We start from the raw sequence: 20,527 nt of genomic DNA on the forward strand, positions 1-20,527 counted from the left end.
CTGCTCCCATCGTTTTTGTCTTCCTGGCTGTCTCCTCACCCCTGACCATGTCTCCACTCCCGCCCCCACCCCTGTCTGGCATGGCAGCAGGGTCTCAGGGCCAGGGCAGGGGCTGTACCGGAGTGTGCAGAGCCCACCCACTGCCCAGTGCCAGCCCGGGCTCAGCTGTTCCTCCTGGGGGTCTCCCACCCCCACCCCAAGAGACTTCGCCGCTAACAGTGCCAGGAGGAGAGAGGCTTGCTGGCTGGGGGCTTCTGTCAGCATGGAGGGAGTTTCTGGGGGGGGCTCACTCATGCCTGGGACCCCCCCTGCCCCGAGGCAGGGGTGCTGTGGGGCCGTGGGCCTTTTCTCTCTGCTGACCGAGCCCGTGTCTCCTAGGCTGGTGGATGACCGCTGTGTGGTGGAGCCTGCTGCTGGGGACCTGGACAACCCCCCTAAGAAGTTCCGAGGTGAGACCTGTGCCCGTGACCCCCGCGCTTCCCAGCCTGGTGGCTCTTGGGCCCGGGCCTGGGCCTGCATTTATTTGACCTCATTCAGACCCCATGGCCTGGTCAGGGCTGCCCTGTGGCCCCCACTCTGCTGCCTGGGCTCTCTCGGCCTGCATGGTATACCCTCCTTTCACGTTCCACACTCCTTTCTTGGGGCACATCCCCCACACCTGCTAGGCACCCCCCAGCCCCAGGTCCTTCTCTGGTGACCGCGTATCTGCTGAGGGGACAGAAGTGCTGCGGGCTTTAAGAGGCCTGGGGAGACTTGTGAGCCTCCGGGTCCCCATCCGTAAGGGTCTTGGACCTGATGGTTTCCAAGACGCACCTGCCCCCGGCTGCGTCCTCGCGCTCTGTGCTGGGGCTGGTGGGCTGCTGTCCCCACACATAGGCCGGGAGGTCTCTGGGAGGACTTGATGGTATCCTGGCTGTTAGCATGACCTGTGAGCACCAGGACTGATAGACGGACAGACAGACAGATCCTGGGCGTGCTGGGCAGGGTGCGAGCAGGCAGGAGGCCGCCCCCCGTGGCCACCCTCACTGCGCACGGGGTCTCCTGTCAGGAGACACTGGCTGAGATTGGTCACCGGGAGGGCTGCTGGGAGGGCAGCGGGACCTGAGACAGTCCTGTAGCACCCAGGGCGCTGTCAGGGCCCTCGGCGGCCGTCAGGCTGTGGGCAGTGTGAGGGGTCCTCTCGCCTGCACAGGGCCCTGCGGCTGAGCCAGGGCTGGCTTTGCCTGGGCACCCTGCTGCTCCTCTTTTTTTAAAAAAAAAAAAAAAAAAACCAAGATTTATTTATTTGAAAGACAGAGTTACAGAGAGGCAGAGAGAGAGAGAGAGAAGAGAGAGAGAGAGAGAGAGGTCTTCCATCCACTGGTTCACTCCCCAATTGACTGCAACAGCCAGAGCTGTGCCGATCTGAAGCCAGGAGCCAGGAGCTTCTTCTGGGTCTCCCACAGGGGTGCAGGGACCCAAGCACTTGGGTCATCTTCCACTGCTTTCCCAGGCCATAGCAGAGCTGGATCGGCAGTGGAACAACCAGGACTTGAACTGGCACCCAAATGGGATGCCGGCACTGCAGGCTGGGGCTTTAACCCCCCTGCATCAGAGCGCCGGCCCCATCCTCACTGTTATCAGCCACACTCCCACTAGGGCACCGTTGCACTTGCTCCTCTCTCTCTATCCAGAATGTTCTGCCTTTTTTTTTTTTTTTTAAAGATCTATTTATTTGAGGAGCAGAGTGACAGAGAGGGGAAGAGACAGAACAAAAGAGACCTTCCATCTGCTGGTTCATTCCCCCTCATGCTGGCAACAGCTGGGGCTGGGCCAGGCTGAAGCCAGGAGCAAGGAACTAACTCCATGTGGGTCTCTCTCACGGGTGGCAGCTGTGAACTGGATCCGAAACAGAGTTGGGACTTGAACCCATGTGTGATGTGGGCGTCCCAAGGGGTGGCTTACCCTGCTCTGCCCCAGTGCCTGCTCCTGGGGTGTTCGTAGGCCGCCTATGCAGGAGGCCCACCCGGTGAACAGCTTCAGGCCTCACACGAGCACTGAGGCCTTGCCTGCCCACCCAGTAGGAGGTTGGAACCTGCTCCTGCCTCTGTCGCCTGCTGCGTTCTCCTCCATAGCCTGAGTCCGCGCGCTGCCTTAGCGATGGCGCTCGTGCCCACAGCAGACACAGCTCCACCGGGGCAGGGATTCCTGTTTTTGTTTTTCTTCTTTTTGATTTATTCGAGAGTTAGACAGACAGAAAGAGCTCCTATGCACTGGTTTACTCCCTAAATGCCAGGCCGAAGTTGGGAGCCAGGAACTCAATCCAGGTCTCCTGCGTGGGTGGCAGGAACGGGAACCCAGTGACTTGAGCCATCACTGCCGCCTCCCAGGGCCTGCGCTGTCAGAAAGCTGGCGATGGGAGCCAGAGCCGAGAATCCAACCCAGGCGCCTTAATCACCGGGCTAAGGGCCCACTCCCTGTCTGCGGTACCTGCCCCATGGTGGATACATGGTACACGTGTGAAGAGTAATGCACATGTTGGGTCCCTCTTGGCTTCCTCCCATTCCCCCCCCCCCAATGCAGGACTGCCCCACCTCCTGTTGATGTGACCCCCCCCCCCAGAATTTCTCCAGCTGAGCCCAGCCTGGAAGGCATGGTGCCAGGCTCCGGGGTTTCTGGGTGCTCAAGGAGGGGGGTTCTTTTGTAGAGATACAGTTCTGACCGTGCCTGGCTCCCTGGAGGTTGGAGGTGGCCAGGGCCGGAGCCCTGGGCGTCTCCTGGGGCAGAAGCTGTTCACAGAGGCACAGGCTGTGGCTCTAGGTGCCTGGGGGTCAGGAGGGAGACGGGTGAGGGTCCCCAGGGTGGGCTCTGTCTGGGCACGGAGGACATTGGCACTGGGAAGGGAAGGTTAGCGTGTGTTGAGGTGTGCAGTCAGCGCTGTGGTGTGACAGGCGGGGAACAAGGAGATGGGTGTGGCAGGGAAGGATTTGTCCCAGGCTTCCAGTGGACAGGATTTGGGGCCAATTTTGACAACAAAAAGGCCACTCAGCAGAACAAATGGTCTTTTGACTTTGTGCCCTCTTTCCTCAATGCTCCTTCCCACGCCCCCTTGTCTCTGCCTCTCCCTTTTCCCAAAGCCTGTGAGTGGGGCCACCCCAGATCCCCGGGCCTCCCACCGTCCCCGTGGCCTTGCTGGGCCCAGCCAGCACAGTGAGAGAGAGGGATTCAGACTCCCTCCTCTGCCTCTGGCTCTGGGCCGTTGACATCTCGGGGAGGCGGGCAGAGGCCCTGCTGCATTCCCTGTGGCCCATCTGGACCCGAGAGGAGCCAGGAGTGCGAGCGCTGGCTCCTGGGACAGGGACGGGGACAGGGACTCCAGCCTTGTCAGTCTTGAGACTGAAGCTGGAGAAAAGAGGATCTTGACTCAGCTGGTGGAGTTCAGCTCTCACTGTTTCCTGGTTTGTCCGGCAGACACCCTGGCCCTGGAGGGAGTGGCCAGCCAGGGTGTGGGCCGCACAGGCACTTTGGAAGTGGCTGGGAGGAGGGGGAGGGGGAGCTGGGGCTAGGGATGGCCTGGGGCCGAGACACCCCCTCCCGGGGGGTTCTGTCTTGGGGACACCGTCTCTGCCCCACAGTCCAGCTGTCCAGTGCTCTGCTGGCTTCCCCGTCACCTGCTGACTTGGGAGGGGCCCAGGCGGGGCTGGCAGAGCCTGGTGAAGCCTCCGTCAGCCCCTGCTGGGCCCCTTCCTGCGGTTTCAGTCCCGACTGCCTTCCCAGGCACCCCAAGCCCCGACACGTTCAGAGAATTCCTTCTGGAGTTGGGAAGGCCTGGGAGGCCCGGGCTGCTGGGGCCCCAGTGTGTGCGGCGGCTGCCGGTGGTTAGCTCCCTGAGCTCTGCTCTGTGCTTGGGACCCGTGCAAGGAGTCCTGGGAGGCAGACTGGGCCTGGGGGTGGTCTGGTGCCTCCCTAAGCCCCCTCTCTCTTCTCCTTCGCACCAGGGGAAGGGAAGCACAAGGCAGCCCCCGTATTTGAATCAACTTTGGGGATGCTTGGAGCTCACTGGACTGGTGTGTGGGGGTCACGTGCCTGCTGTGATGGGGGCAGGTGCTGAGATACCAAGTTCTATTCCAGGTCTACACAGCAGTACAGAGGCAAAACAACCCATGGACCTGTTGCTGAGCTTTGTTAAATCCATTTTGCCATGATTGTTTTATTTATCCAGAAATAACATAGCTGGGCCGGCACAGTGGTGTAACAGGTAAAGCCGCCGCCTGCAGTGCCAGCATCCCATATGGGCGCCAGTTCAAGTCCTGGCTGCCCCACTTCTGATCCAGCTCTCTGCTGTGGCCTGGGAAAGCAGTGGAAGATGGCCCAAGTCCTTGGGCTCCTGCACCCTCTTGGGAGACCTGGAAGAAGCTCCTGGCTTCTGGCTTTGTTGCGACCATTTTGGGAGTGAAGCAGTGGATGGAAGACCTCTCTCTCTCTCTCTCTCTCTCTGCCTCTCTCTAACTCTGCCTTTCAAATAAACAAATAAATCTTAAGAAAAGAAAGAAAGAAAGAAAGAAAGAAAGAAAGAAAGAAAGAAAGAAAGAAAGAAAGAAAGAAAGAAAGAAACAGCAGAGCTGCAGCCCCAGCCCTTGGCATCTCCCTGCTCTGCTGTCTCTTCAGAGGTAGACGTTGGTGTGCGTCACGCAGGGGCCTGTGTTAAAATTTTTATTGGCTTTCATTTTATTTGAAAGGCAGAGAATCGACAGACAGAGATCTTCTGTCCACTGGTTCACTCCCTAAATGTCCACAATAGCCTGGGCTGGGCCGGGCTGAAGCCAGGAGCCAGGAACTCAGTCCAGGTCTCCTACTGAATGGCAGGGACCCAAGCACGTGGGCCGGCGCCTGCGGCCTCCCAGGGTGTGTGTTAGCTGGAAGCTGGATTGGAAGGGCAGGGGCTGGTACTTGTACAGGAACTCTGATAGGGGATGCGTGTGCCACACACCTGCCGCAGGAGGGCTCTAGGGATACAGGACGTAGGGATAGGTCTCTGAACAGTGTGGGGACTTTGCCATTTTCAAACCTATATCTTGGGACCAGCACTGTGGCATACTGGGTAAAGCTGCCACCTGCAATGCCGCATCCCCTACAGGCACCAGTTCGAGTCCTGGTTCCACTTCTGATCCAGCTCACTGCTAGTGTGCCCGGGAAAGCAGCAGAGCAAGGTCCAGGTCCTTTGGCCCCTACACCCATGTAGGAAACCCAGAAGAAGCTTCTGGCTCCTGGCTTCGGATCAGCGCAGTTCTGGCTGTTGTGACCATCTGGGGAGTGAACCAGCGGATGGAAGACCTCTCTCTCTCTCTTTCTCTCTCTCTCTGCCTCTTCTCTCTGTGTAACTCTGACTTTCAAATAAATAAATAAATCTTTTAAAAAAAGCCATATCTTTTTAAAAAATTTATTTTATCCATTTTGAAAATCAAGAGTTACAGAGAGAGGGGGAGAGACAGAGAGAGCTCTTCTATCTGCTGGTTCACTCCCCAGATAGCTGCAGCCAGGAGCCAGAAGCTTCAACCCTGTCTCCCACATGGGTGGCACTGGGCTATCTTTTGCTGCTTTTCCCAGGCCATTAGCAGGGAGCTGGATTGGAAGTGAAGTAGCTGAGACTCAAACTGGCACTTGTAGGGGATGCCGGCCAGCAGCCTGACCCACTACACCACAACACCAGCCCATTTAGCCCATGTCTTAAAGGCAGGCCTCTGTACAGATCTCTGCACTTTCCCGTGGTGCCCTGGTTTTGGGATCCTCCCACTAGCAGATTGCTCTGTGCTGCTCCCAGGGGTGAGCAGTTTGCCGGCTCCTGTCCTTGGACAGCACCCCCCCCCTCCCAGTGCTGTCGTGAGCCTTCCCCACCATGCCCCTGGGCTTGTGCACAAACTTTTGCTGGTTTGCTTCCTGGGGCAGTGCTGGGTGAGCACTGGGGCTGTTCACAGCTCCCCTCCGACCGCGTCCTGGCCTCTCTTGGTTTGGGCACAGTTAATTCCTGCAGCCGCCGGGCGTGACCTGGCATCTCACTGTGGTTTTAATTTGCATTTCTCTGAGAGTCCCAAGGTCAGCACTTTCTCACACATTTACTGGTTATATACAATTTTTTTTTAAAAAAAGATTTTGTTTGGGGGCCGGTGCTGTGGCGCAGTGGGTTAAAGCCCCAGCCTGCAGTGCCGGCATCCCATAAGGGTGCCAGTTTGAGTCCTGGCTGCTCCTCTTCTGATCCAGCTCTCTGCCATGGCCTGGGAAAGCAGTAGAAGATGGCCCAAGTCCTTGGGCCCCTGCACCCATGTGGGAGACCTGGAGGAAGCTCCTGGCTCCTGGCTTTGGATCAGTTCAGCTCTGGCCCTTGCGGCCATCTAGGGAGTGAACCAGCAGAATGGAAGACCTCTCTCTCTCTCTGGCTCTACCTCTCTCTGTAACTGTCTTTCAAATAAATAAAATAAGTCTTTTTAAAAAGATTTTATTTGAGAGATAGAGTTATATATCTGAGATAGAGAGAGGGAGAGACAGAAAGGCCTTCCACCCGCTGGTTCACTCCCCAAATGGCTGCAATGGCTGGAGCTGGGCTGATAAGAAGCCAGGAGCCAGGAGCTTCCTCTGGGTCTCCCATGCGGGTGCAGGGGCCCAAGGAGTTGGGCCATCTTCCACTGCTTTCCCAGAAGAGAGCTGGATCAGAAGAGGAGCAGCCAGGACTTGAACCGGTGCCCACATAGGGTACTGGTACCGCAGGCAGAGGCTTAGCCTTCTACGCCACAGCTCTGATCCCTGTATTATCTTTTTTAAAAAAATATATTTGAAAAGCAGAGTGACAGGGGAAGAGAAAAAGAGAATTTTTCCATCAGCTAGTTCGCTCCCCAAGTGTGCAAAACATTTGGGCTTGGGCCAGGCTGAAGCCAGGGGCCTGGAGCTCCATCCGGATCTCCCTCATGAAAGGCAGGGATTCACACACTTGAGCTGTTACCTGCTGCGCTCCAGGGTGTGCATTGGCAGGAAACTGGACTGGAAGTGGAGCCGGTCCTCACGCCTAGACACTCCAGTATGGAATGTGGGCATCCAAGCTTGTCTGAAGCTCCGAACACCCAGCTCTGCATTTGTCCTTCTGTGGCTGGCTTATTTCTCTCTGCATAATATCCTCCAGGTTCACCCAAGCTGTATCATGGGCCACAATTTCTGTATTGTTTAAAAAAAGCTTTTTGGCCGGCGCCGTGGCTTAACTGGCTAATCCTCTGCCTTGCGGTGCCGGCACATCGGGTTCTAGTCCTGGTCGGGGCACCGGATTCTATCCCGGTTGCCCCTCTTCCAGGCCAGCTCTCTGCTATGGCCCGGGAAGGCAGTGGAGGATGGCCCAAGTCCTTGGGCCCTGCACCCGCATGGGAGACCAGGAGAAGCACCTGGCTCCTGCTTTTGGAACAACACGATGCGCCGGGCGCAGCGGCCATTGGAGGGTGAACCAACAGCAAAGGAAGACCTTTCTCTCTCTCTCACTATCCACTCTGCCTGTCAAAAAAAAAAAAAAAAAAAAAAAAGCTTTTCAAAAAGATGCATATTTATTCATTTTTATCTAATTGAAAAGCAAAACACCAGAGATAGGAAGGGAGAAAGATTATGAGAATGAATGAATCTTCCACCTGCTGCACCACTCTCCAAATGTCTGCAGCAGCCAGGACTGGACCAGGCTGAAGCCAGGGGCCTGGGACTCCATCTGGGTTTCCCATGAGGGTGACGGGGGCCCAAACACTGGGGCCGTCCTCTTCTGCTTCCCAGGCCCATCTGCAGGGAGCTGGGTTGGGAGCAGAGGAGCTGGGACTTGAACTTGGCCTCCTCTATGGAATGTGGGCATCCCAAGAGCAGCCTGACTCGCTGTCCCACGCTGCCTGCCCCCAGAAGGTGTTGTTCTGTTTTACGGCTGTGTTGTAATTTATTTCACCCGTCCCCGGTCGCTGCACACCTGGGGCTGTTGGCGGCCTCCTGCCCTTCCTGCCAGTGCTGCCCTGAAGCCCTTGGCCCATGGCTGTCTCGCAGAAGCTGCAGGCGCGCTCTTCAGGTGTGTGCCGGTAGTGAGGTCGCTGAGCGCGAGGGCCGGGGCTCCCGTGGTTCTGATGGGTACAGCCGCTTTACCGCTGTGCTCTAAGAGAAAGAGGTCCCTCTTAACCCTTCATCGTTTCTCCTGCCAGCTGTCCCCATGTCCCCAGGGGCTAGGCTTGTTTCACTACGTCTTGATTTACCAATTTTAAATAGCATCTGTCTGCGCTCTTATCAGATAGACACGAGTTTAGCTCACATGGCCCACGCCTCTGCTCCCCCATCTTCCAACAGCTTCCTTTCCCTGCATCCCTGCAATAGATGCCCTGTTGTCCCCCTCCCTTTTAAAAAATATTTATTTATTTATTTATTTGAAAGTCAGAGTTACACATAGGAGAAGGAGAAGCAGGAGGAGGGGTCTTCCATCCACTGGTTCACTCCCCAAATGTCCACAACAGCTGGAGCTGTGCCAATCCGAAACCAGGAGCCAGGAGCTTCTTCTGGGTCTCCCATGTGGGTGCAAGGGGCAAATGACTTGGACCATCCTCCACTGCTTTCCCGGGCCATAGCAGAGAACTGGATCAGAAGTAGAGCAGCCGGGACTAGAACCGATGCCCATATGGAATGCCGGCACTGCAGGCGGTGGCTTTACCTGTTATACCACGGTGCTGGCCCCTCCAGCTTCCTTCTAATGTGGACCTTGGGAGGCAGCAGGGGATGGCTTAAAAGTAACTGGGTCCCTGTCACTCCCGTAGGAGACCTGGGTTGAGCTCCTGGCTCCAGCCCTAGCCCAGCCCTGGCTGTTGCAGGCATTTGAGGGGTGAACCAGCAGATGGATGGATGGGAGCTCCCTCTCCCTCTCTCAAATAAGTGTAAAAAGTGCCTATTCCTCTCCATATGCATATTTTTTTTTTTGACAGGCAGAGTGGACAGTGAGAGAGAGAGAGACAGAGAGAAAGGTCTTCCTTTGCCGTTGGTTCACCCTCCAATGGCCGCCACAGCCCGCGTGCTGCGGCCGGCACACCGCGCTGATCCGAAGGCAGGAGCCAGGAGCTTCTCCTGGTCTCCCATGGGGTGCAGGGCCCAAGCACTTGGGCCATCCTCCACTGCACTCCCGGGCCATAGCAGAGAGCTGGCCTGGAAGAGGGGCAACCGGGACAGAATCCGGCGCCCCGACTAGGACTAGAACCCGGTGTGCTGGCACCGCAAGGCGGAGGATTAGACTGTTGAGCCATGGTGCCGGCTAACATACGTATTCTTAGGCCTCCGCCAGATCTGTGGGAGGCTTGGGAGTTTGTGTCATTTAAAGCTCCTCCCATTGGGCTGGCATTGTGGTGTGGTGGGCAAAGCTTCAGCCTGTAACACCGGCATCCTATATGGGATATGGCCAGCTGCTCCACTTCCAATCTAGCTCCCTGCTAATGCGCATGGGAAAGCAGCAGAAGATGGCCCAGGTGTTTGGGCCCCTGCACCTGCATGGGAGACCTGGAAGGACCTCCTGGCTCCTGCTCAGCCTGGCTCAGCCCTGGCTGTTGGGACCACTTAAGGAGTGAACCAGTGGATGGAAGATTTCTCCTGGTCTGTCTCTCTCTGTCTCTCTCTTTCTCTCTCCCTTTTTCTGTAACTCTAACTTTATAATAAATCAATCTTAAAAATGTAAAGCTCGGGCCGGCGCCGTGGCTCAACAGGCTGATCCTCCGCCTTGCGGCGCCGGCACACCGGGTTCTAGTCCCGGTCGGGGCACCGATCCTGTCCCGGTTGCCCCTCTTCCAGGCCAGCTCTCTGCTATGGCTCGGGAAGGCAGTGGAGGATGGCCCAACTCTGCACCCCATGGGAGACCAGGAGAAGCACCTGGCTCCTGCCATCGGAACAGCGCGGTGCGCCGGCCGCAGCGCGCTACCGCGGCGGCCATTAGAGGGTGAACCAACGGCAAAGGAAGACCTTTCTCTCTGTCTCTCTTTCTCTCTCACTGTCCACTCTGCCTGTCAAAAATAAAAAAAAAATAAAAAATAAAAATAAAAAAATGTAAAGCTCAGGCCGGCGCCGTGGCTCAACAGTCTAATCCTCCACCTTGCGGCACCAGCACACCGGGTTCTAGTCCCGGTTGGGGCGCCGGATTCTGTCCCGGTTGCCCCTCTTCCAGGCCAGCTCTCTGCTATGGCCCGGGAGTGCAGTGGAGGATGGCCCAAGTGCTTGGGCCCTGCACCCGCATGGGAGACCAGGAGAAGCACCTTGCTCCTGCCTTCAGATCAGCGCAGTGTGCCGGCCGCAGCGTACGGGCTGTGGCGGCCATTGGAGGGTGAATCCACGGCAAAGGAAGACCTTTCTCTCTGTCTCTCTCTCACTGTCCACTCTGCCTGTCAAAAATTAAAAAAAAAAAAAAAAAAAAAAAAGTAAAGCTCAGGCCGGCGCCGTGGCTCATTTGGTTAATCCTCCGCCTGTGGCGCCGGGTTCTAGTCCTGGTTGCTCCTCTTCCAGTCCAGCTCTCTGTTGTGGCCCAGGAGGGCAGTGGAGGATGGCCCAAGTGCTTGGGCCCTGTACCTGCATGGAAGACCAGGAGGAAACACCTGGCTCCTGGCTTTGGATCGGCGCAGCGCCGGCCATGGCAGCCATTTGTGGGGTGACCCAACGGAAGGAAGACCTTACTCTCTGTCTCTCTCTCTCCCTGTCTATAACTCTACCTGTCAAATTAAAAAAAAAAAAATGTGAAGCTCCTCTCGCCCCGATGAATGTCGGCTGATTGTGTCTGATGGATGAGTAGCCTCTTGTCTGCAGCCCCACGAGCCCTGTGCCCCCACCCGCAGGTGGGAAACCCCGAGACGCTCTGCTTTCTTCCCTTGGCCTGTGGTGCTGCAGCTGTGTCGCGGCCGTGTCTCCTGGCTCCTCTTTCTCGCCCTGCCCTTCAACCCTGGTGTTCGGTGAGAAGGAAGGTTCTGGCTCTTTCTGGACTGCCTTTGGACAAACACAGAGCACAGCAGAAGCATGGGGAGGGGTGCGTGGGACGGCCTGGGTCACGAGTCCATTCGCTTATTGTTTTTAGTCCATTCGCTTATTTTTTTTTAATCCAGAAAGTATCTGCTGGCACGCAGGCTGTGGGGTGAGGCTCCTGGGGTCCCTGTGCAGGATTACAAGTGCAGGGGAGTGAGTCTCCAGGGGAGACCTGGAGAGCGGGCGTGAGGCTTGGCGCCTGGCCTGGGCCCCCCACCTTGTCAGGGCACCGCGTGTGCTGCAGGTTCGGGCTGTGGCCCCGTGGGCCGTGTGCTCCCCCTGGGGAAGTGGGTGGGGTGGAATGCATTGCATCAGCTACAGCAAGGGCCGATAACTTCCACGAATGCCTCTGGGCTCTGGCTGTTCTGTTAAAAACGTCCAGTGTGAGTTTTCCACTTTGGTTACTGGAGCTTTCGTGTTTCTAGAAATTCCGTTTGGTTCTTCTCCAGTGTGCTCTGTCACTTTTTATGGCCTCCTGTTCTCTGCAGAGATCCTCAAGCTTGCCTGTGTTGCCAGCAGCAGGGGCAGGCTGGGAGAAAAGCCGAGGCCGTGTCTCGTGCAGGGACCCAAGGGTCTCTGGGTCTGCAGCCCTGTGCGCCTGCTCCCAGCGCCGTCTTTGGGCCCCTGCTGTTCCGGTACCTGGCTCCCAAGGCTGTGTTCCTCTGCATTTGAAAAACTGGTCTGAGTGGAGGTGGTCCAGGGTGGTGCCGTGCCTCCTGCGAGGCTGGGGTGGGGGGCGTCCCCGTGTGAGACCCCCTGGTGCCCAGCACAGCTGTGGGTTTCTGCAGCTGTCCAGGGGGATTCGGGGGGTTCTGGAAGGCGCTGTTCTTCCCCCACTCAGCCTTTGTCTGAGCGCTGCGGGGTCCCAGCTCCTGTTCGTCCCGCAGCCTCCATGGGCCTGGGCTTGGATCCCTGACCCTTCTTCCTGGCGAAGCTGTGCAAATACAGGTTCACGTTTGCTGGAGTCAGCAGATACCTTTAGAGCACAGGTGGCTTGGGTGTTTCCGGTCTCCTTCATTGGCTCTGATCTTTCTTTAATTCCCCACTGTGTAGTCAGTTCTTTCAGAAGCCTTGAAAAAGTAGATGAGAGGACTTCAAGATATTTGGGGAAAACCGGAATGAAAAGATAACGTTTTCCTTGGGCTCTTGGTTGTTGCAGGTTGGGTTGATAGACACATTGTCATCATGGTATTCAAGGCTGTTCCCAGAGCCCTCCCACCATGATAGGGATGTGACATTGTGACCAAAATGTATTTCTTAGGTGGGCCAAGGTCAGAACAGCTCCAGGCTACGACACTGCCTCCTCCTCTCGGGATGAGGGTGGAGGGGTGGGGCCTGGGGGAGGGCTCCAGGCCCACGAGGACCAGGCCTGGGGTCTCAGCCCCCACACCTGCTGGGGCTTCCTGGGCCTCTGCCACCCCTCCCGCCTGGCCCCTCTTCCATTCCATGTGCACCCCCTGCCCCTTCCTGTTCCCTTCCTGCCTCGCGCCAAGCCTCCTCCCTCTTCCTCCCTCCAAGGCCAGCTTTGCGCCCTGCCCCATATACACGAAGATCTCACATTAGGTCCCTGAGTGCATCTGGCTGGCTAGAGGCTGGGGTCACGGTGACAGTCACCAGGGCCCCGTTGCCTGCTGCTGAGTCTGGTGAGGGCAGCACGAGGCAGACTGGGCCAGCCGAAGCCCCCCTGCAGCATCACAAAGTGGGGTTCATACCCCCCCAGGCTGTGTTTACATAGAATGCTGGGTGGCAGCCCAGCGCCAGGAGTGCCCAGAGGGAATAGGGCCCATGAAGAGCTCCGAGGGTGACAGAAAAGAGGAGAAAAAGGCAAGCAGATTGTAACAAAATCACATCTATTCTACGTCAGTGTTGGGCACAAGAAGAAAACCCAGCGAGACAGAGCAAGGCTCCCCCTGCCTCACCAAGATGGTGGCCATGATGCACCTGCCGTCTGGCACAGCAAGTGACGGATTTCCTGAAATGGCCAAAGAAAAAACAACAGCAATAACAACCCCCCCCCCAAAAAAAAAAAAACAAAAAAAAACCAGACTTCGGGCAGAGTTTGAAGAGCAGCAAGGACAGCCCTCCCTCATCCGTTTCTGGGGGATTTAGGTTTCCTAAAACCATGGGGACCAGTCATGGCGGTGCAGGTGCCCAGCATCCCAGTCCTGTCCCCTAAGTGCCAGCTGTGACCAGCGTTGGGACAACACAAAACCCCCCAACCCAATTTCAGCAGGCCCCCTGGTGTGGTCCCCACTCTGCCAGTTCTGTTGGGGCCTGAGTCCAGGTGGCGGTGGAGGAAGCCCTGGGAGCCGCAGCCCCTGGGGGGAGCGGGAGGTCCTCACTGCACTTGAGGGCTGCGGGGGCTAATTTCCGGGAGCCCCCAACAGGCTGGGTACCTCCCTCTGTGGAATCGCTGTTCCCTCTCTTCCAGGAGGCTCTGTCTCCTCCGATCCTTGAGTTGCCCAGTCTGTCCCCGCGATGGCGCCGGGCCTCTGCCGCCTCCTGGGCTGCACGGCAAATCCAGTCTTGCTTTGGCTCCCAGCGGCCGGAGGACAGACCCAGCCTTCTCCTGAGAGGGCCTGGGGGAGGGGGCTGCCATCTCTGTGGTCCTGGTGGCCCTACATTCCTCTCCCCGCAGCAGCACGGAGTCCAGTGCGACCCCCGGGGCCAGCTCCTCACCCGGGGTGTGACTCCCGCCATGGGAGCTCACTCAGGCGCCCGCATCCTCCCCCCACCCTGCTCCCACCACACTCAGGACAGGACCATGAGTTGATGAGCAGATACACAGGACGGGGCGCTCTTGCTGGAGTCTGAACTTGGGAAAGTGACGGAGCTGTGTCTCCTTGTAACGCAAACATGCAACCGGGCGTGTGGCTGTGGGCTTTGTAACGCAAACATGCAACCGGGCGTGTGGCTGTGGGCTTTGGATTCGCCCTGTGTTGGGTCCAGTGCCCTAGAAGCAGAACCAGAGATGGGCGTGGTGCCGAGGGAGGCTCCGCTCTGTCCTGTAGAGCCAAGGACGGAGCCGAGCGTGGGGGTGGCTTCTGGGAGAAGCTGTCCCCACGGAAGTGCAGCTCCGTTCTCCATCTGTGCCGGCTGCCGCTCTGGGGGTGGGGGATGCACGACTTCCATGGCATCTGTGTGCAAGATGGCTTTTGGGGGCCGTGGCAGATGGCCAAAGAAGGATGGCTGTGTGCCATCAGCCGCCAGCACCCGCAAAGATGGGGCGTCGGGACGAGGCCCTAGGAGCCTGTAGTAGAACCCATGGCGGGAGGTCCTATGCCCCCCGCCTGCTTCTGTGGCTCCCCATTCTGGTCAGCACAGTGCAGGCGGCTCTGGCGCCCCCTTCTCTCTCTCCCTATCATCCCAGCGGGCCAGCAGGCGGGGAGGGATCGCAGGGCCACAGCCCCTGGTGACTGCACCTCTCCCCGCCCGCCCCTCCCCAGACTGCCTCTTCAAGGTGTGCCCCATGAGCCGCTACTCGGCCCAGAAGCAGTACTGGAAGGCCAAGCAGACCAAGCAGGACAAGGAGAAGATCGCAGACGTGGTGCTGCTGCAGAAGCTGCAGGTGCCTGTGCCCCGGGGGCTGGGGGGCACTCTCAGAGCCAGAAGGGATCCCCGGCTAAGCCTGGTGGTTTTGAACACCCCAGTATGCAAGAGACGGCTGTGAGTGGCTGTGATGGGGAGTAGGGGGACGTAAAGCGCCCTCCTGATGACCTCCTAGTCTGTACTACTCCTTTGTGCCACTTGGAAGGGGTGCCCCTTCCTCCAGGCTGGCACAGTCTTGTGCCAGGGCCCATGGCTCAGTGAGTGGAATAAACACCATTGTGCGGTGACCAACCTGTACAGCTGTACATGGAGGTACTAGTGGCTCCTGGCAGACTTGGCTCCAGGGAACCCAATGTGAGAACCCTGACTCTAGCCTCAACCTCCTTGTTTGTTTCAAAAAGTTGGACCCTGGGGCCCCTAGCTGGGACTGGTCTGTCCATGGCCATGCTGAGTTTGCAGGGGTCTTGATGGCCCTCCCTGGAGGCTGTGAGCTGGGAGTGCAGTGTCCAGAGGCTCTCAGAGGAGTGAAGGGGCAGCCACGAATTGCACCTGGCGTGCCCTGCCAGGGTTCGGACGGGGCCGTAGGAGTCTGGGGAGATGGGGGAGGCGGTGGGGCGCTGGGTGCGGGGCGAGGCAGGTCAGGGACCTGGGCTGTATGTGCTGTGAGACTGGGCTGCCCCTCTGCGCAGTGAGCTTGAGGCCCGCACCTGCAGGGGGAGGGCCCGGCGCAGGGGTCCCAGGGGCCCGGGGGCTCGTCTCCCTGTGGGAGCGGCTGCAGAGACCCCTGCCTGGTGTGTGTCTGCCCAGCACGCAGCCCAGATGGAGCAGAAGCAGAACGACACGGAGAACAAGAAGGTGCACGGGGACGTGGTGAAGTACGGCAGCGTCGTGCAGGTGGGGCCCGCGGCCGGGCCGGGGAGGGGGGCTGGGGGGTGTCCTGTGCGCTCTGGCGGCTGCGCCCGGCTGCCTTGGCCACGTTGTCTGGTTCAGTCCTGCTGTGACCTTGGGCAGCTGCCTAACTGCCTGCTGCCTGGGTCTCCCCGTCTGTCCAGCCAGGGAGTCACTGCAGGCTCACAGGAGCTAACCTGTGAGAGGCTGTACCGTAGCCCTTATGTGACCCCGCGGGTGCTCGGCAGGGTGGCCGTGTGTGTGGTGTGTGTGTGCATATGTGTGGCATGTGTGCACATATGTTGTATGCATGCGTGTGTCATGTTTGCATGTGTGATGTATGGTGTGTGCACATGTGTGGTGTGCGTGTGTGGTGTGCGTGTGTGGTACATGTGCATGTACGTGGCATGTGTGCATGTGTGGTGTGTGCGTGTGTGGTGTGTTTGTGTGGTACATGTGCATGTACGTGGCATGTGTGCATACGTGTGGCATGTGTGCACATGTGTGGTGTGTGTGGTACGTTTGCCTGTGTGATGCAAGTGGGGTGTGTGTGGTGTGTGTGCATGTGGTGTGGTGCATGTGTGGTGCGTGTGCATGTGTGTGATGTGTGTACATGTGTGGGGTGTGCATGTGTGTGGTGTACACATGTGGGGTGTGCATGTGTGGTGTACACATGTGTGTGTGGCGTGCGTCTCGGTCTGTGTGTGTTTCTGTCACTGTGTGTGCGCCAAGGCTGTGACAGAGTGTCCAGCGGGTCCCCCAGTCCCCTCCCCGACGGGCTGGCCTCCCGGAGCCCGTGACCCACCCCTGCCCCACCCCCAGCTCCTGCACATGAAGAGCAACAAGTACCTGACGGTGAACAAGCGGCTGCCGGCCCTGCTGGAGAAGAACGCCATGCGGGTGACGCTCGACGCCACGGGCAACGAGGGCTCCTGGCTCTTCATCCAGCCCTTCTGGAAGCTGCGGAGCAACGGGGACAACGTGAGGCCGGGCTCGGCCGCTGGGCCAGGCGTGCGAGGGAGGGGCCCCTCCAGGGCCTGCGGGGGGTCGTGCCCACTTCTCAGAAGGGCGCACTGAGGCCAGAGAGCGTCGTGGTGGTGCCCTGCCCTTCCCTCCCTTATGCGGCCTGCCGGTCCCTGCAGGTGGTCGTGGGGGACAAGGTGATCCTGAATCCGGTCAACGCGGGGCAGCCTCTGCACGCCAGCAACTACGAGCTCAGTGACAACGCCGGCTGCAAGGAGGTGAGTGGGGCGGGCCGATGCCACCCGGCCTGTCCCTTAGAGCTGGAGCCGGAGCCCTACCGAGGGCTGCTCTGCTTCCTCCCACCCGCCCAGCCCCGCCCCGCCCGGGCCCTCAGCACTGCAGCGGGGGTCTCTCCGCCCTTCCCCAGGTCAACTCCGTGAACTGCAACACCAGCTGGAAGATCAACCTGTTTATGCAGTTCCGGGACCACCTGGAGGAGGTGTTGAAAGGGGTAAGGACCGCCCCCCCATCGCTGCCTGCCCAGCGCCTCCTGCAGGCCACTTCCTCTTCCTGCCCCCTCAGCTCTGCGCCCTGCCCACCCCGCCCCTCCCTCTGACACGGCTGGCCCTGTGCGTGGGGCCCCAGCCCCCCTCATGCTGCTGGGTCCTGGCTGGCCTCACTTCTGTCTCTCTCTCTTTCAAAGTTTTCTCTGTTGCCTTAGCAACAGAGGGGCCTGGGGTGGGCTCAGGTCTCCTGAGCACGCAGTGCCCACCCCCACCAGCCCCAGGACACACCAGGCCCTCTGTCCACTGCTGTCTTCAGCAGAGATGAGGCTGCTGAGTCAGGCGTCAGTGCCCGTGCCCTGCGTGGGCGCCAGGGTGGGAGGGAGGGCTGGTGGGCCAGAGAGGGGAGGGCCTGTGGGGGAAGGAAATCCGCAGGAAAGACTCCGGGGAGGGTCCACATCTGAGGGCACCGGGAGCTGGCAGAGGGACAGGCGACCGGCCCCAGAGCAGCCACTGCGTAAGGAGGTCGCCCCAGGGTGCTGCTCCCCGCCCTGCTCAGAAGCCGGCAGTGGCTCCCCACGCTGCTGTCCAGCTGGGCCGTTCTGTTATACTTCCCTGTCCCCCTGTCCTGCCCTCCACCCCGCCCCCCAACCCTGTGCCTGCCTGTGCCCGCCCGTGCCCGCTCCCTCCCTGCCCGTGCATCGCCCACATGCAGTTAAAAGCCCAGCCCGGCACCGCCCTCCCCAGAGTCCTCCCCAGCTGCACATCCCAGCCCCCAGTCTGTGCCTCGCTCAGGCAGTGGAACCTCCACTTGGGGATCCCTCACTGCCCAGGCCAATTGATCGTGGGCAGCACAGAGGCAAGGCCTCCCCCTTTTTGCTCCCGCCCTGTGTCGCCTGGGCGCAGAAGTCGCTGGTTCTGTGATGCACCCAGTGTGTGCACAGCCCCCGCCCGCTCACGCAGTGGGGCTCTGCGGAGGTGAGGGCAGAGGTCTGGCGGGTGCTCGCATGGCGGCCGCCACAGGGCACGTGTGCAGTGTCACTGTCGTACAGCTTACCATCCTCGTAACTTTTTTATTTATTTGAAAGGCAGAGATCTATAGAGAGAGAGCGGTAGAGAGAGAGAGATCTTCCTTCCGCTGCTTCACTGCCCAAATGGACACAATGGCCCGGGCTGGGCCAGGCCGAAGCCAGGAGCCAGGAGTTTCTTCTGGGTCTCCTACACGTATAGCCCAGGCCCAGGCACTTGGGCCAGCTTCCACTGCTTTCCCAGCACATTAGCAGGGAGCTGGATCGGAAGCGGAGCAGCCAGCGCCCATGCAGGACGTCAGCACCGTGGGTGAAGGCTTAACCTTCTATGCCACAGTGCCGGCCCTATAACTTCTGCAAGGAGGCTGGAGCAGTCTCACTTTACAGAAGAGGCAGCTGGGGCTCAGAGATGTTAAGGAACTCACCTGAGGTCACACAGCTTGTGCCAGCAGAGCCAGCGTCCAAATTCCGTCTCTGTGTCCAAAGCCCTGGCCATGGCCCCTGCCCTCCTGCTGCCTCTGGTCTTGCCAGGGAGCAACAGCAATGGACGTGGTCACCAATAGTCAGGCAGGGAGGGCCCTGGGAGCACAGGGCGCGGAGCGGGTGGATCCCCGCCGTCAGAGAAGAGGCAGGTGTCCGGGGTACAGGTGGGGCAGACAGGAAGTCAGGGGTGGGTTGGAACATGAAGAGGCTCGGGACGGCTCTGGATTTGGGGTTGGGGTGAGGGCTTTGGGCAGAGTGCCTGCCAGTGGCGGCCCTGGGCTATGACCCACTTCTGATGGGACCCAGCTCACCTGCCCGCACTGCTGGCCCACTCTGCCCGCGGGGTGAGACGTGGCTTCTCCAGGGTGCGTGAGCCTGCCCCGTCTGCCTGCAGGGAGATGTGGTGCGGCTGTTCCACGCGGAGCAGGAGAAATTCCTGACGTGTGACGAGTACAAGGGCAAGCTGCAGGTGTTCCTGCGCACCACACTGCGCCAGTCCGCCACCTCGGCCACCAGTTCCAACGCCCTCTGGGAGGTGGAGGTCAGAGCCGTGCACCCGCCACCCCAGGCCCCGCCCTCCCACTCCCCCAGCACCCTGGGGGGGCGGGATGTGGACCCCCGCCTCTCCTCTGAGCCCCTCTAGTCTGGCACCTGCTTCCCCAGAGGTCTCTTGGCCTCACCCCTGCATTCCTCAGGTGGTCCACCATGACCCCTGCCGTGGAGGAGCTGGCCACTGGAACGGCCTGTACCGCTTCAAGCACCTGGCCACGGGCAACTACCTGGCTGCGGAGGTGAGGGGGAGGCAGAGGGCATCCTGGGAGCTCAGGCTGGGTGTGCACCTGCGGGCACCGGGGGCTCACATCCACAGACACAGGTGGAGGTGTGTGCGGGCCCTGGCTTGTTTGCAGCCACACATTTATCTGCTGTCAGATGCGTGGCTGCAGATAAGCCCCATCAGTATTCCTGTGCACCTGCTGTGTGCTAGGCAGTGTTCTAGGTGCTCGAGATAGAGCAGTGAGCAAAATTCCCGCTCTGTCCAGAGCACACACGCTAGTGTGTGGGGGGGGTGCAGGTGTGTGGAGAGGGGCTGTGAGGGGCTCCCGTTGGTAGTTTCTGGGAGTTGGGCTGGGCACCCCGGGAGGGTAGGGGCCGGGTGCATGGACCTTTGCAGGTGGCCGTGTTTGGGTGTGGGCTCATGTGCGCATGTGCGTCCGGCTGGGTGACCAGTAGCCACCCCTCTCTTGTATCTCTGCTAGGAGAACCCCAGCTACAAAGGCGATGCCTCGGATCCCAAGGCGGCAGGAGCGGTGAGGACCAAAGCAGGGCTCCTGAGCCTGGCAAGAGTGGCCGTGGGATTCTGGGGCTCTCAGGGCACTGCAGAGGAGGGAGGGGCTCCTGCCTGATCTGGGTGCTCGCCGCAGGGTGCCCAGGGCCGCACAGGCCGCAGGAACGCCGGGGAGAAGATCAAGTACCGCCTGGTGGCCGTGCCCCACGGCAACGACATCGCCTCCCTCTTCGAGCTGGATCCCACCACGCTGCAGAAAACCGATTCCTTTGTGCCCCGGTGAGTGTGTGCCGCGGGCCCGGCACTGCTGTCCTGGCTCTGGGGCCCCGGATCTTCCAACTCCTCTGTCCTGCGGCCTGCGGGCTTCCTGCAGGCCTCTGGGGACGCAGCTCTGAGATGATGGGCGGCTGGCACCGCGTGCCCAGCGCGAGCGTCTCGCACGCTGGGCTGCCGCCCTGTGTCATCAGCGCGAGTGTCACGCCCTGGGCTTGCTGCAGCATCTGCTCTCGGTCGATCCGGGTGTCAGGCACAGGCCGCGTTCATGCAGGGCACGGCCGCACCAGGAGCCCAACACTCAAGGCGGAGGCTGGGCTCCCCGCCAGCCCTGAGATGCTGGCAAGCCTGCAGGCGGTCCCCAAGGCCTCAGCTTTCACTAGTGAATGACTTCAGGCAGCCGACTCCCCGCCTGCCTCAGTCTTCGCATCTGAGCAGTGGGCATCTTACGGGTCTTTCCATCCACGGGGCTGGCAGGACAATTAGTGGAGTCTACGTAATCCCGTGCCTGATGCCCTGGGGGCCTGGGGCAC

At 59.7% G+C, this 20,527-nt stretch overlaps 1 protein-coding gene across 2 annotated transcripts in view; it reads left to right on the forward strand.

Annotated features, from left to right (window-relative positions):
• ITPR3 (inositol 1,4,5-trisphosphate receptor type 3) overlaps positions 1 to 20,527 on the forward strand; it is a 60,569-nt gene that overhangs the window by 12,551 nt on the left and 27,491 nt on the right. For both annotated transcript variants that reach the window (XM_062185975.1, XM_062185976.1), the window contains exons 2-11: positions 379 to 449; positions 14,469 to 14,590; positions 15,379 to 15,465; positions 16,282 to 16,440; positions 16,602 to 16,700; positions 16,850 to 16,933; positions 18,831 to 18,977; positions 19,132 to 19,227; positions 19,693 to 19,743; positions 19,858 to 20,000. In XM_062185975.1, coding sequence (XP_062041959.1) covers positions 379 to 449; positions 14,469 to 14,590; positions 15,379 to 15,465; positions 16,282 to 16,440; positions 16,602 to 16,700; positions 16,850 to 16,933; positions 18,831 to 18,977; positions 19,132 to 19,227; positions 19,693 to 19,743; positions 19,858 to 20,000 — 1,059 coding nt within the window. The remainder of the gene's footprint in view (positions 1 to 378; positions 450 to 14,468; positions 14,591 to 15,378; positions 15,466 to 16,281; positions 16,441 to 16,601; positions 16,701 to 16,849; positions 16,934 to 18,830; positions 18,978 to 19,131; positions 19,228 to 19,692; positions 19,744 to 19,857; positions 20,001 to 20,527) is intronic.

This window comes from Lepus europaeus, chromosome 3, assembly GCF_033115175.1.
Source record: "Lepus europaeus isolate LE1 chromosome 3, mLepTim1.pri, whole genome shotgun sequence".
NCBI lineage: Eukaryota > Metazoa > Chordata > Mammalia > Lagomorpha > Leporidae > Lepus > Lepus europaeus.